This window comes from Copadichromis virginalis, linkage group LG12 (assembly GCF_057382275.1).
Source record: "Copadichromis virginalis isolate Kocher_CV1m ecotype Utaka linkage group LG12, C_Virginalis_male_GT1.1, whole genome shotgun sequence".
Lineage (NCBI taxonomy): Eukaryota > Metazoa > Chordata > Actinopteri > Cichliformes > Cichlidae > Copadichromis > Copadichromis virginalis.
Genome location: NC_140629.1, coordinates 16,835,334 through 16,851,388, shown reverse-complemented (window position 1 = coordinate 16,851,388; position 16,055 = coordinate 16,835,334). Strand labels below are relative to the sequence as shown.

The 16,055-nt window shown below is 40.0% G+C and overlaps 1 protein-coding gene across 1 annotated transcript in view; it reads right to left on the bottom strand.

Moving 5' to 3' along the window:
• pdlim2 (PDZ and LIM domain 2 (mystique)) overlaps positions 1 to 15,852 on the bottom strand; it is a 32,080-nt gene extending 16,228 nt beyond the window's left edge. Inside the window, exons 1-6 of the mRNA XM_085475020.1 lie at positions 15,544 to 15,852; positions 8,811 to 8,942; positions 6,823 to 6,974; positions 4,185 to 4,248; positions 3,602 to 3,753; positions 2,464 to 2,527 (exon numbers count right to left, since the gene is read on the bottom strand). Coding sequence (XP_085331146.1) covers positions 2,464 to 2,527; positions 3,602 to 3,753; positions 4,185 to 4,248; positions 6,823 to 6,974; positions 8,811 to 8,903 — 525 coding nt within the window. The 5' untranslated portion in view covers positions 8,904 to 8,942; positions 15,544 to 15,852. The remainder of the gene's footprint in view (positions 1 to 2,463; positions 2,528 to 3,601; positions 3,754 to 4,184; positions 4,249 to 6,822; positions 6,975 to 8,810; positions 8,943 to 15,543) is intronic.
• Between the last annotated feature and the right edge of the window lie 203 nt (positions 15,853 to 16,055).

Below are 16,055 nucleotides of genomic sequence, written 5' to 3'. Positions count from 1 at the left end.
TAGAGGTCTCAAATACTTCTGTATGATATGTGGTAGAATTGGTATTACTGGGTTAAACATTCATTTAAATCTTTCGATTCTGTCATACATGTGGTCGGTCTGGTATCGCAGGTGGTCTAAACTCCAATCAAAAGACATGGCTGTGTGTTGAAAAGTTTCTCCTTAGAGTGACATGGCTTAAGTACAGTCTGCGAGTGTCAGCAGGCTCTCTGGTGTCCACTGAACTCCACCCCATACCCCAGCCCCCATCCATTTGAGTTTCATCACACAACAGCATGCCTTGTGACACAAGGGAAAAAGCAACACCAGGCCATCACAGCCACTATTGTATACAGGCTTTTTCTCAGGATATCCAACACCCTGGAAAATGGCGGATCCTGTTGCGCACCCCACTCTCTCTGCACTCAGGGAGCCAAATCAGGGGTGGAAAAGCCTTTTAGGAGCTTTTCAGTGAAGTTGATCACCTGATACAGAAGCACTCTGCACCTCTCAGTCAGGACAGAGGCCCTTGGCACAGACGCTCCACATCTCAGCGCTCAATGGGATGCTGAGTTCCTGCCAGCGCAAGCAACATAATGCACAATGTACCCATGGCAGAACTCTTCCAAGCCATCTCCCCATCGAGCACTCTGAAAGAACTCCACTCACTAATCTCAGCGCTGCAGTGGGAGGCTCATCACTACTTTAAAACCGGGATAGAAATCTCTTGGGGTCAGCCAAAACCCAAAACTCTCTTTCCTGAGACTGATTTAATTCAAAGATACTCAACAAATGGTTAAAAATAACCAAGAAAAGGCTCCAAGAGGAAGTCAGACAATACAGAGTCCAAATGAAGAAAAATAAGAGGAATTATGATTTTTAAAAATGTTAAGAAGAATGGAAGAACGGGTGACTCCATGAATACCACAAACATGTGAGGCTGTCCCAACAGGCGTGTGTTCATTCCTAAGAGCTTGCCAATGGAGCTTTGAGCCACAATACAGCTCCTAATGTGTTTTGGGCAAGCCAACTTCCAGTTTACTGCACCATGGTTTTCAGGTCACCACAGTGGAACTCCACAGTCAGTTTCAGAACATGGTTGTAAATGCCCCCCCTAAAAATAAAGTGAACTGATATGTCAAAGTGGCCTACAGTGTTTTTTAGGAATTAATAAAGCTTTAACCTCGTATCAGTTAACTGTAGCAAACTGTGGAATTCAGTTGTCAAAATTAGTTACACTAAATTGATATTAGCTAAATATTAGTTAGAGTGGTTCTCGTGGTGTCTAAACAACCAAGAGTACCCCAACATGAGCCACCGGCCTTCAAGGACGTGACAAAGAATCTAAAACTTGAAGGAAAACCTTTAAACTGGACTGCCTTACGCAGCTGCCTCTCAGGAGGAATGCTCCAATGTTTTGAAGTTCAAACCTCTGCATATTTATCTAACGTTATGTAATGTCCAGAGTTATAAAAATGGATGGAATTCCTTGTGGCACTACAAAAGGTCTTGAATGTTTTTTCCTGTTCTGTCATTTCACATGTTTCGTCTTCAGTGGGACCCATGCATGTAACTAAGTATGGAGGCATAGCTGAAATAGCTTATGATGAACTTTCCCACAACATTTTCTCTCTTTACTTCATGGAAGTCTTTCCAGACGCTCTAGTCCCCCGGTTTTGGTTCTGTTGCTGGAACGGGGAATGGACACAGCATACTTACAGATAAGTCTGTGTTTTACGTCTCTCCATATCTTGCAGCCTATTGAGATTAATAAGTCTCCATTTTTGACAACTAAAGGTTATGGCCATTGTTCTGAAGGAAATCAATAGCTTTTTTTCTTGGCCCAGGCTTTGAATGAAGCAGCTCCAGACGGTTGTTCATCTTAATGCCAGATATTTTGAACGCTGACCTTTGTAGTTTGTACACACCCTGCTATAAAAATGCCAAACCTTATCAGTTTCCTGCCTTTACTGTTAAGTGCACAGTCAGTACACTGTCCGCAAACCTATTCAAGGGCACCTTCTGTGGCATCAGAAACAAACAATTCAAATGGGAAGGCTGAGGCTTCAGATAAGTCATTCTAGCGGACTGGACTAGCCCAGTCAAAATAAATACTCTCCACACAGTAATACACAGTGGACAAAAATCTTCAGCTGTACTGTCTGTGTGAACTGCAGCCTAAAACTGCAGCTACAGATGAACGACAGTCCAGGAAAATCTATGGCTTTCAAGCCTGGACACGCAAATAATGATTCTGACTCACAAATACCGTAAAACAAAAAAGGACACCCACAAACTGTGTTTTGAAGACAGTAATTTTAAGTTACTTAGCAACCACTGTCTCCATCTAATTAAGTGCTCTTTATTACAGAAATTGTGCTTCATTATTTGCAAGGTAGAAAAAGGAATGACTGAACAAAAGTCAATAACTCCTACGTGTAAGGCAGACTGCTGAAAACCTTCAACAAAAACACTTCAACCAACCTGTGACACGAGTCCTGACAATCTCGTATTTCTCTCCTCTGGTGACCTTGAGTGCAGCTGAAAACTGTAACATATGGACAAGAAAAGAAAAAAGATATCAGTCATAAGAACTTATGCTTTTAGGTTGGCCACAATTCACACAGAGACACGCGTCAGTCGTCAGAGATTCTTCTGTACTGCATATATTTTACTGTAGCACGTGGCACCTTTATTATCTCAGTATGTATTACACTATTGTGATATTATTGTGGCTTCATAGTTCCTGCTGCCTCAAAAAGGCTAATAATATCATAATAATAACACAAACTCTATGATCAACTCACCCTGGTTATATTGTTTTTTTTTATGACTGTTGTGAATGATCTATGCACTTTATTTCCTTATACACATTACAAGTTACTGTGCCAAAGAGTTTATTCTATTTAATAAATCAATAGGACTGCATTACAAAATACGGATTTAATAGGTTATGAGGCAACCCCCCCCCAAAAACAAACAAAAGCAAAAAATTATATTAATACTTAAATCAAGTCCTGGGCAGGAAACTTTACCAGTGCATGCAAGGGAGGAAATCTAGTTTGAAATATGGCCTATTAAAGGTTGTTCAACAAACGTCCGAGTGCAGACAAAACCGCGGTGAATGTTCCACATTCTGCCTTTTGTTAACGTGAATGCAAACGGAGGAATGTGATATCCTGTGCATATCCTTTGTTACTACAGCACAATCCCATGGCTCCACTTTCTGTCTGTTATTCCCATACCTATTGGCTTGCCTGTTGTTTGGTCAAGAGACCACTTGCTGCAGACTTTTTGTCCAGATACAAGCCTATTTAGGAAGTGAACGGTTGGATTTTTGGAAAGAAAAAAAGAAAAAGAAACAGTAACAAAAAAAAAAAAAAAAAAACCAAAAAAAAAAAAACATACACCTGAAATGTGGAGCTCTAAAAATCTCCTTTTTTAGACCGCTAACGCCTAGGGAAATGCTTTTTTGTGTCTCTAATGTTACAGGAGAAAACTGTAACTCATGTTTCTCTGCAGAGAATTCTTTAAACTACACAACTTTGCATGTCAAAAAGTATGAAAAGTGGACTTGCTTAAACAAAGTATCACAGTGATTTGAAAAGCATGAGTGCACTACCTCTTGTTGATGGTTGGTGTCACCATCTCCATCCTTGTATCGGGGCTGGCAGGACGATCTGTTGAGTACGGTCCTGGAGATCGTGACACAGGGCTGGAGATGGTGTACTCTCTATAGTTTTGATTCTCATCTTGATTCAGTTTTACTGTTTCCTAAAAAAAATACATCACATCAGAGAAATGTTACTACATTAGACTCAGCTGAACATGACTTGATCTTTAATCCTGTGTTTTGGCCATGCAAGCTGTAAAAGGATCAACAGAGGTACTTGTGAGAAATGTCACCACAAAAACATGTCATCTATCACTACATATTGTTTGATGAACTCTTACACCCGGTGTGAGCTCAGTAAAATACAAGTACTGAAAATGATTTAAGGTTTTACGGCTATTTGTGGACAGAAAAACAGACTTGTAAACAGATGTGTAATGCATGTATACTGTCAAGATTCGTTTACATTTTTACAAACAAACCAACATGACTTGAATATACAGAAAAAAAGAAAACATGACAATTATGGATATTATTCTGTCCAGTGCGGGACATCAAATATGTTGAAGTACTCCGTAGCTTCAGCACTGACCTTGAAACGTCCAATGAGCTGTTCAGGAGTGCCGTTGGTTTGTCCAACGCCGGGAGTTTCAGGTCTTGAAAGAGAGAGAACAGCAGATCAAATGACTTTATAGGTGTATCTGATCAACTCTTGCATTCCTGCATCATAATAATAATACTGGTTTACTGCAAGTGACCAAAAACACACTGTGATGCCTTAACTTTGTAAAGTGGGGAAAAAAGAAAAGATGTCTTTGTTTACATAAAACCCCCTTACAAAATGTAAACGTTTCCAGTGTTTTCTTGATTAATTTATCCAGTATAATAACTATTTTATGATTACTCATGTTTGTAGCATCAGCCACCTGATCGGTTACCTGTTAACCGAATGCATTGACATCCATGGTCTGTTGCAATGCTGACCCGGACTAATTTTATTATAATGATACAGGAACAGCATCAACACGGGATATCGTGCAACTTTATATAGGACTGCCGACTTTTCTCTAACAAACATGGAGAAAAGAAAAAATCAATTTCGATCGAGAAAGAGCCAAAGCAATGCGAAATAATCAGTTATTAAAAAATAACAATAATAATAATAATAATAATAATAGTGTCAGTGCCCTGCCAAGTGTCCACCATTATGTTGTCATGAATCTTTAAGATTACTGCAGAGCCTTCTTTACAAAATATTCTCTTGATCTCTCTGCAGCTTTTCAACTGTTGTTTTTCTTTCTTGAACAGAAGATACATTATGAGCAAGTCTATCACTGAAGCTGGAGGGGAAAATGTGGGTAGTGGAAGCGCCAATGCAAACACACAATGCCCCCCTGGCTGCAGGACCAGAAGCTGCCTGCCTCTTGCTTGAGCTTGAGCTAATGAGGCACACAGGAAGGCCTGGATGCCTGTGGTAAATCACCCAGAAACACACCTCTAGTGGCTCTGGCTCCACATACTGTGTGGAGAAGAGATGGCAAGAAGACAAAAACTGATCCAGTCCCTGTAAGACATTTCTTCCCATAGGAAGGATATTAATATTGTACGCCTGAAAAACTCATTACTTCCACTTTGTAGCATGTATATCAAACATCAGAGGAAGCTGTGGCCTACGGACGGTAAGAAGTCAGATGAGTATTTAGGCTGTAACCAATGCTCTTGGTTAACAGGTCTCATTTACAGAAGAATTATTAGTGGTAACAATGTGTGATTCTGAACCACAGAGATGTAAAACTGACCCAAAAGCAGCATCTGAAACCCCGTACTGATAATAGCCTTCACATCTGGAAATTCAAAATGTGAATTTTTGGAATACCACTCTGAGAAAATGAACCAAAAACACTTCATCTACAACTAGATTTGAAAAGGATTGAAACCGGCAATAAACAAGAGCTGATTTTTGTTTGTTGATATCACATTACCCTTTTCTCTATAAAAAAATTAATAAATATATAAATCCGGCATACAACCTGGATTTACTTATTTATCATTTTTACTTTAAAAAGGCAGGAAATTAGAAGAAAACTACTGCACAATAAAGCAAAAGGTGCGCTAAAAGCTAGCTCCATGAAGAAAAGGGTCAACATCATCCAGCAGGAAAAAAAAGAAAAGAAAAAAAAAGCAATGTATAACGTTTTAAGGATCAAATTTGAAATGTGGTAGCTACTCCTTCAGTTGAAAACATATTCAGTTAGCTATGTCTGGGATTAATCTGATGTTGAACTGACCAACAATAAACCACTATCTCAGTTTAAAACATCAGGCACAGCTAAAAACAAAACTTCTGAGTACAGACTGATGCCAGCTTCCTTCAGTGGGCACCCACATCACTGCTGGAAGGAGAGTGCTCTCAGCTAAGAAAAGAACTCATTAAACATTAAAGACTTGTGCCACTCAATTACCATCCTCAAGAGAGCTCATCTGAACATAAGTCAAAGATCTGAAGTGCTAAATGAGTAAAATTAAAAACAGAAGCTTCGGTGTAACCACTGACAGCTAACAGACAGAGTGGCACTGTCTTGGGCAGCGAAGGAGAATTACTGTTGTTTCTGGCTTGGCAGGAGACATGAGGTCAGACGGGAAAAATTCACTCACATGGACGTAGGACATCCAGAAAGGATGTGTGTGCGAGCGCGCCCGTGCGCGTGCGTGTAATAACAGAGATGAAAAAAAAATATGATTGGAAGGCAACTGTGACAACAAATAATACCTCAGGGAGGACCTTTAATCAAGCCAAGAGTAATTCCGACTGAAGGGAAAGATTTTTCTTAGTTCCCAACTCCCGTCATCCAAACAAGGAAAATCTCAAAGTAAAGTTTAGGACCAGTAAAGGACCAAAGTAAAGGATCAAAGTAAAGGACCAGGGAAGGGAGTAGGGTGGCTCTCATACATGCTGGCATTTCCCCTGATTATAATCACTTGTTTTGTTTGTACAGTGCTTAAAAATGGTGTAAAGAAAGATGGAAGCTAGGGAGACTGTGGTCTTGGCACAAACAGAGAAAATTAGAGACGTAAAAGATACTCTATGTGGGACTATGCAGCCTGCATGTTGTTGCATTGCATGGCACTGTATTTGTTTATTTTATGTCTATAAGACATATTCACAAAAAAAAAAAAATGACATTGTAGCTCAAATGTTAGTCCTACTTCAGATCTGCATGTCAGCATACCTCTCCACCACCAGCTGCAGAGAGGTCTTGGAGTTCTTGATCTTGGTCTGGGCCTCTGCATTCAGCATATCAGCCGTGTTTTCTCCATTGATCTCCAAAATAATGTCACCGGCTTGTAGGGCTGCCTGCTCTGCCTTGCCGCCCTCATTGACCTGTTGAACAAAGGCATGAGCTCCAATTTAGTCCTAGCCCCAGGTCTTAAAAACAACACTTTTTAGGAAGCTATCTAACAAGCATAGACATCTCTGACTTATCCCATGAGTGTGTGTATACCCTGACATCGACTGACCTCCAGCACAACAAATGAATAAACGAGAAAAGACACTGAAGAGTTGTTTCATACTTTGTTGCATAATTAACCCAAATGTCTTCTCCTAAAAGTCAGCCCTCGGTAAATGCCGACAAACACCACAGGATTTCCCAATAGTGGTCACAAGCAGATGAATTCATGACACCCTTGGGGAGAAGTCATTAGTGTGACTGTACTCGATGGGTTGACTGCTCTGACCTTTGCAACCAGCCTCTCCACGTGTCAGAGTCAGTACCATGCCCCCACATCAGAGGGAATTCCACACTAATGGGCCAAAATATAAGGTCCAAACGATCTCGCTCAGCTTGGTCCCTGTGACCCAGCACACAGGCATACTTAATCTGAAGCTTAAACTTTAGTAGAAAGTATGTCATTTGCCACAAACTGTGTTGCCTCACAATTAAAAACAGAGAGAGGCAATAAAACAAAGAATGCAAAGCAAAATGAATAAAGAGCCTATCACTCTCTGCTGCCTCTTTAGAGGCAAATGTATGTGGAGTAAATGCCAGTCACAGGCCATTTGCCCACTTAGCCAGGCAGAGGTACCATGTCTGTGGGCCAACTTGAGAGGCAATTAAGGGTTGCTGTGGTGACCCACAGTTTTGCATGCCTTCTCTGATCAGGACATGCCTGGTTTCACATAAACTAAGATCAGCTGGGGGATCTTTTCCCAAATCTGTGCTTAAGAAAAACAAGGGCACGTTATCTTTCAGGCCAACAGAAATAAAAAGAGTGCATCCGTGGTATTTCTGTGCCAAGCACAAACCACTACAGAGGGTTAAACCTACATCTCTGCTTGGGGATTTGGGACCAACTGTTTCACACACACTTTACAAACCAATTTCAGTAATTAAGTTGTTGTTTGAGAAGGAATTCTTGTCACTTCACAGGATACGTTTGATATTTGAGACAAGTAAACACTGGTGTTGTTTACTGGATAGCACTAACAAAATCAGACCCATTATTCATGAGAAGACTAGTTTTTCTAGCATAAGCTGTTGAGTGGGGCCAAACAAAGTGCTTTTGAAGTTTAAGGAGCTTAAAACTCCAGCTGTTTGAAGCATGGGTGCCTCTTCATGGCACTGCCATAACTTATCCTTTATGGACTGCGGGGAGGCTCAGTGAACAGGGCCAAATAAAAAAAAATAAAAAAAAACACACGCTGAGATGGTGATATAGCACCAGGATGTGCGGGTGAACAGGGTGTCTCTGGCATGTAGTTAGTCTGAGCAAGTTTCCTGGATGTGTTTACTGCAGAATGTCTGCTTACAGTAGTAATGTTTCCACTTCTTCTACTTCATCCAACTGGGAAAATATTGTCAGTAAAAATAAAACACACATGCTAAAGTGCACAGATTCACAGGGCAATCCATATTCTGACACATTTACACGTCGCTGTAACTCAGGAACCTCTCACCTCCCACCTCAGCTTCCATTTCTACTGTAATCAGCGATTTCCTTCTAATGCAATCTACTTCCATTCTATTCTAATGGGTTCAGTTGTCAAGGAAATAGGTATGCTGTTGCAGCGGACATAAACAAAGACAAGAAAAGAGGCGTAGCAAGTAGGAAGTTGACTGCATGACATGGCATTCCAGTCTGTGTTTTGAAAAAAAAAATGGGTATGGTATTATAAGGTGTGACAGGGTTCAGCGTCAGGACTGCTGTCAACAAATACCTTTGATACAGTTATGGCCTTCTTGAAATCTCGTCCTCCATATATTCTGAAGCCCCATGGTGAAGGGCCAATCAGGTTCACTGTTAGTGCCATGGCGAGATCGGATCTTTCTTTTTCACTCTTGTCCAAACTCTGGGAGAAAAAAATCAAAAACAAATAAAAGAAACAACATCAGGTATAAGAAATGTCAGACCTAAACATGTGCATGCCTTAATGATCTCAAGTCACATGCCTGAGACAGGTTCAAAATACAATCAACAGGAGAGGACAGCGATCATTTGCACAAGATGGCCTTTATCTCCAGCACAGCTTCTTTCACTGGCCTAAGTCCTCTCTGACATAGATTATCCAACCACATCAAATAAGAATGGAAAGAATCTGAGACCAAATTCACATGACCAACATTTCTAAAGCGTTTGTTAAGTTAAATAGTTTCATTAAATCCAAGTGCTCTTTGAAGACTAAGGAAACACAGTGTACAGTGGAATGTGCTAAGAGTACATAGTTAACTGTTACTGACTATTTTCTAGAGTACAGTAGAGTGTGTGTATAATTAATTTATGTATATATATATATATATATATATATATATATATATATATATATATATAAATAAAAATAAAATCTTGTATAACGGACTCTAATGCAGAAGTTATTTTGGTTTTGTGATATTATGTATTAAACAAAAGAAAGCCATTAGCATGATTAAATAGTGTCTGCTGAAACTAACATCTTAAAAAATGCTTTTACTGCTTTACTTTTCCCAATAAACACATTATCAAAAATTCTTCTCATTGTATCTCTGTGTACTTTGACACAAAGAGACAAGACGATAACAGCAAAGTATTAAAGGGTAACTAATAGCAACTATTGGTTAATTGGTTATTGCAGGTAAAACCAACAGTTTTTATATGTGAATATGTATCTCAGTAAACACTGGGGTAGATTCCACTAATGTAATTAAAACCTGGCACTAACTAATCATCAGTTACACAACTTCTGAAATATTCATGAGCATAAACCCAGAATATCTTTTAAAGCATTAAAATTCTTGTGCTGGTGTTACTGGTAAGACGTGATTCACCTGCAGGTTTTCTCAGGCTCTGCTAATGGACTGAAGCCTGTCTGTAGTACGACTTCACCTGGAGACAAAGAGCTCTGCAGTGTGATAATGTGATGAAAAGATAAGCCCTTACAGTCATATACGCATCAACACCCGTACTGCTAAAACACACACACAGCTGCAGCTTCTCATTGAAACTCATCTCACAGAGAAAAAGCGGTGAAGACATTAGCGCAACAAGTAATATATAGTTCTACACGCAGCTCATGACATAAGCTATTTTAAGTATAGACCGCTGCGATCAAACAGAAAAAATAAACACCAAGTAGCATCTCTTTTCTATTCTCTGCTACTCAACTCATAACACAAGGCTCAGTCTAAGAGAAAGCTTCTGGAAATAAACACAGAAATTACACTTTATTGTTGACTGTCATTTTTCTATAATAACACTATGGATGTTTTTACTCTTTAACCACAGTAATTCTTTTTAGTGACAGAGTGTGAAATATGCTGACCTGCACAGTCTGTAGCACCTCTGATTGCACACTGTGACTGTATCAGCAAATCTTCTGATAAGGTCTAAAAAAAACAGATATGAGCCAACTATAGTACGTTATACACTGTACACCCTGTGACGTACATTTTCCAACAACGTCAATTTTCATCTTAAGCGATGTTACTCAAGGTCCCCATAAAAAAAAAGTAAACAAATACTGCTAGTGATTGCATAATGCACTTATCACAGATCGTGAAAATATGACAAACAGGCAGGACAATGAGAAATCAAATCAAATCAAATCACTTTTATTGTCACATCACATGTGCAGGTACATTGGTACAGCACATGCGAGTGAAATTCTTGCGTGCGAGCTTCACAAGCAACAGAGTTGTGCAAAATACAATAACATAAATCACAGACCAAGTAAAGTGGATCTAGGACAGCAGCCATGCTACTCCCCTGAATCCCTCCAAACACTGGCCCACTTCATGGTACGCACATTCCACAAGAGTTTGGAACAAGCAATGCAGACCCAGTTACTCATTAACAGTCTGGGCCAATTAGCGGGCTCTCCATCATTAGTATCTCTTAATTGCTGTGGCCAGAAATAAGTGCAGTAGTGATAATGACAGAGAGCTGCTGTCCAAAACTTTCCCAGCCTCCGGGGGTGTCAATTAGTTCCATAAGTCTCTACAACTACTCCTATAGAGAGGCCATTATCGTCCGAGAAACCTGCTAATTCTCTGTGTAAACATTCACTGTTTGCATCATAAAAATGCTTGTGGTGGAAAGGGAAAGTATGGTGAAAGTCTGGGGGCAGTGGAGATGGACGACAACACATTGTGGCGGTGAAGATAAGTGGCACGCTCGTCATGTGCTGCGTTTAATTGGTGACTGATGAGCTTTAAATAGGCTGTGTTGCTGAACACAGTTTAATGAAATGTCTCTAGTCCATGAAATTACTGCTGGGAAGGTGCCAGCACACATAAAGGTAAGTTCTCTTCTGGTGACATCTCACTGCTATTGCTGCCAGGCCAGTTTTTGCAGCACAATTCAATACGCCCAACACAATGAAAAGAATTCTAGTTATGAAGCTATTTCTATAGCTTGTAGTTCAGCACCGGCCACAAAGAGCTGGAAGTGTGCATGAGAATAGAAAGCGATCCCTCTCACCTCCAATTAATACAATAGACAGGTTTACAACTTAACTGCGTACGGCCTGTTGCTACAACAAGCAGTGAGACGTCAAGTCAGATTACTTTTTACTACAGGCTACATAATTTTCTGAACAAACTCAAACTGCATAGCATACACCCAGCAAGAATTACTGTATTCCAGTACAACACTACTTTATCAAATGTCACAGTCAATGTTGGTAAAAATTATGTTTTAAGAAGGGCACTTCAAAGTCTGCAACAATACAGCTAACAACTGATTAGTTTCATGAAATTACTGGCCATTTAGACCAATTTTCCACTTAGCATTATAGGCTCCATATGGAGCACACCAGCATCATCGAGTGGACCAGGGGTATTCAGAGCAGTTTAAAATGTTCATCACAGCTTTTTTGTTAAACAGGTGTTTGACAAATTGATGCCTGTTACTGGTGGGATTCTGTCCCACTCGTAGATAACAAGCATAGTCATCAACATAAACGACAACCCAAAGTTTTATTAATCACATTCTGTCACTGCAAACAGGTAGCAACACAAAGTATTGTCCATATCCTACTGAATGCTTCACATTCCTTTTCTTTTTCCCCTCACATTAACAAACCACATGGTGTGGTCACATAATTCTTTCTGCCTCACATTCCTAAATGCAGCCGTCATCGTTTCTGCTACTTTTTTAGCACTTAAATGATTTGTTCATTAACTTAAGTTTTGGTTAAGATTATTACATGAAAAGAAAAAGAATTTGAAAGTGTGTAGAGGATCAGTTCTTACCCCCAAGAAGTACTTTAAAGTTTGTCTAACAACTGCTACTAAACATTGCTGCACTATCCAGCAATAAACCAGACATCTTGAGGTTTTACATTGTTGTTTAAGACAAAACAAGAAAACTGGCTATCATCAGGTAGCACTTTAGGAAACTGATGTTAGGAGTTATATGTTAAAGGCTTCTGGGTACTTGCAATCTCTGAGTGGTGCTCTCTACAGGCAAACACGGTTACAAGCAGTACAAAGGGGCAGAATAGGCCTTTCATAATGTCAGAGTCAAGATTCATTGGCTGTACCTGTGCAATGCCTTCAGGGTTTAATGTAAAGTAGTTTTAAAATGTATCATTTGTATAAAACATTTCTGATATTACCAATAGATACAGCTGCTTTTTACATTATAAAAATAAAATATTAGTTACTGTATGACATACATCATGAAACTAATCTGTTACACGTAGCTTATGTTTGCCACACTGAGCTTATGTTCTGAGAGCAAAGTCTTGCAGGACTGTAGCTTTCTTTATCAGTGTCTGATGATAAATCAGGCACATGCAGGTTTCAGTGTAAAGACATTAACATCAACTGATATGCAATCTATTTAGTAAGCAACAAGTTGCTATGGGCAGTTAGGCTGAATGAAACCTGCTGACACAGGCCTGAAATCATGTGTCTTAGTGTGGTATTACAATGACTCATCAAGGGTGAGTCATTAACTTTGATCACCATTTTGACACTGGCATGGGAACCAGTAGTCATATTTACAGATGCATTGATATTCATTAAATCAAAGCAGACAGAGCAAACTGTGAACACCAAAACAGGAAACCGTTACCATCATTTTGCATAACAAAGCTGAGAACTAACACCTCATTTATTTCAAGGAATGAATATTTTGGAAAAACAAGTTGTTACCATATGTACAGCACTGGAAATCGAATATTCGTGTAAACTATATGCCACTAGGTGATCCAACTTAAAAGCCCTGTACAGTAAAATGTCTGACAGCCAAAACTGAGCACCTACTTTGGCTCTATAACTTTCTTTTATCACTAGAGTGCTTAAGTGAGACAGTTTTTCTTCTGTCAAAGCTGTGCCAAAATCCACTGGAGTGAAATGAACAATGGCTGATGAACATAGCAGACACACACATTCAACTGAAAGCTCTTTAATGTGAAGGAACGCTTTCTCTTAAAAGAACTCCTGTGGCTTCAGGGAAATATTCCTGGTATGAATCACACACTTGTCAAAACTCTCACAGGTCGCCGTGCACCAATGTGAACTTTCCACAATCTCATGTCAGCGATGCAGTCTGCAACCTGTGTCACAAAGTACACTGACAGGTTGGCACCTACCTGGACACACACACCCACTGAATAAAAAGGAAAAGAATGCAGTGGCAAGCCTCTCCCTCCAATAAGTCGAAAGCAGTAGCATTCAGCACATTCTGCACATCATACCCATCTGGTCAGATATATACCAGCAATCACTAAGGAGATGAAGAGAATATCAAACAATAACATGTGATGTCAAATGGGGTGTTGGTTGGTGAATTTCTGCATTGTTGCATATGGCTACGATGTGTCACCAAAATAGTTGTGGAATGAAACACACCTGAAAAATGCCTTACTCCCTTTTCAATAAGAAAACTTTCAAGGGTGGATGCTGCTAGTGGATTTGATCTCACATTATTATGGTCTTAAAAGTGTTGCTTAATGCAATGTAGCATCTAATAACATCCACCACTTACCAAAGTGCATTCATCACTTTGTGGCAGCACTGATACAGCTGACAGAATTGAAACGAATACTGTGACACTGGCTGTACTTGTCCCTTTTCATTATTGCTCTTTGCATTTTTACATTTTCACTTGCAGATTTTCAGCAATCAAACGGGTTCACCACATCCTTTGCTTTCACCTTCTGGCTCCTCACACCAACAACTGTGGTGCTCTTTGCATGCCAAAGGTACCGAGGCAACTGAGAACCTTTGAGAAAGCTGAACATCCTGCGGCTCATAAATCTTGGTGTAAAGTGAAATAAATAACAGTCTAAACCACCACTCTGGCTCTGGCTCAGTTAAAACTGAAAAACAAACTTCTGCAACAAAAAACAACCCACACTTATCTTTCAGACCAAAGATAAAAACGACTTCCTGCATGCATGTTCATCTGAGTTGAACAAAAATCAAAGTTACAGCAAGGCAGGAGGATTAAAACTAAAAGTAGGCGAAAAAAAGAAGAAAACGTTACTTCGGCTCAGTTAAAACCTCAGTGCGATCGTAAAAACAAACAACATATCTTTCCGAGTTAGAAGTAATGACCTGGCCCTTTCTGTGCGTTTTCTTAAAAAGCTGCTGCTTTGGTACAAAATTACAGTGGACCGTTTCTGGGTTTCTGGATGGCTTTATCCTGTCAGAGAGTTCTCTCAAATAAAGCAAAACCATCGGGAAACAAACAGTGAGAGGAAAAGTATAAAGAGCAGGCACATGAAAGGCAAGCAGACACAATCAGAAAGGCTAAAGTATAGAGACAGCAGGCAATGGAGATTTGAAAACACGATTGTTTCACTGTGACTGTTCTGGATTGCACTCCTCAGCAGTTTCACCCTCTCATCCGCTCACACAGCCAGGTCATTTTAAAACCACTTTAAGTGAAGTGAGAGGGAAGATAATAGCCCCAGCAGCCGGCTAATGTGACATAAATACTGACTTAAGAGCTTCCTGAGGTTGCACCTGGTTCAGCCTCTCCACAAATCAGCATGACTGCTTAATGTGCGAAAAAGAAAAAAAAAGAAAAAAAAAAAAAATCTGCTTCTCTGAACTCAGGAGGGATGGAAAATCTACAGTAGGTGCTGGAAACATGCACATTGTGGCTTTAGGCTCATCTATTGTGTTAGACTGATTTCCACTCGGATCATGCATCATTACTTACAACAGCTCACACATTGGTACCGTGCACTTTTAACTTTAATATACTTTTGCATATAAACCCTGTGTGTTGCTCTACCTCATATTTTCTAATATTTCCATACAACAGATACCTAATGACAAATTTAGACTCATAATGAGTCACGTTTTATAAATCAAACACTGCAACAGAAGGGGAAAAAACTGCACCACCACCCCTCCGAAAAATAGGAGTATTGAGAGTCACAATTAAGCTGCGTGAATGAAATTAATTAGCTACAAGGCTTGAGAGCCGTTTAAATTGTTCAGGTCGTTGTAGCAACTTACCAAACTGAATGTAGTGGGCTTTAAGGTTCTTTTCCCACCTGTTTGGAAAAAAATAATAAATTGAAAAAAAAAACAAGACAGGTCACAGCTCACTCCAGTCACCAAATCGCAAACATGAAACAGAAAAGCTCCACTGCTACTCCCGCCGAGTCTGTGTCTCTGGAGTGTTGAGTCAGATGAGAGGATGGCACGCGTGAACACCACTTGTGACGACGCGCGTAGTTGTAACAGTGATGGTATGAGCTCGAGAAGCCATGTGCCGTTCCCAAAATAAAAACGATGACATGGTTACCGGCCCAGGGCGTGTCACATCAAGGAGGAGCAGGCGAGAGGAGTGTACCGCAATGATAATTGAATCATTTGTTTAAAAAAAAACCCCGAAACAAAACACGGTGGTTGCGCTGTGTGTGTTCACGCGCCACCTGCTGACGGAGCAGAGCACAACGGCACGCGCCCCCACTCGAAGCAGCTAGTTGAGTGTCATGGCTTTCACCTGAGACTGAACAGGTCGC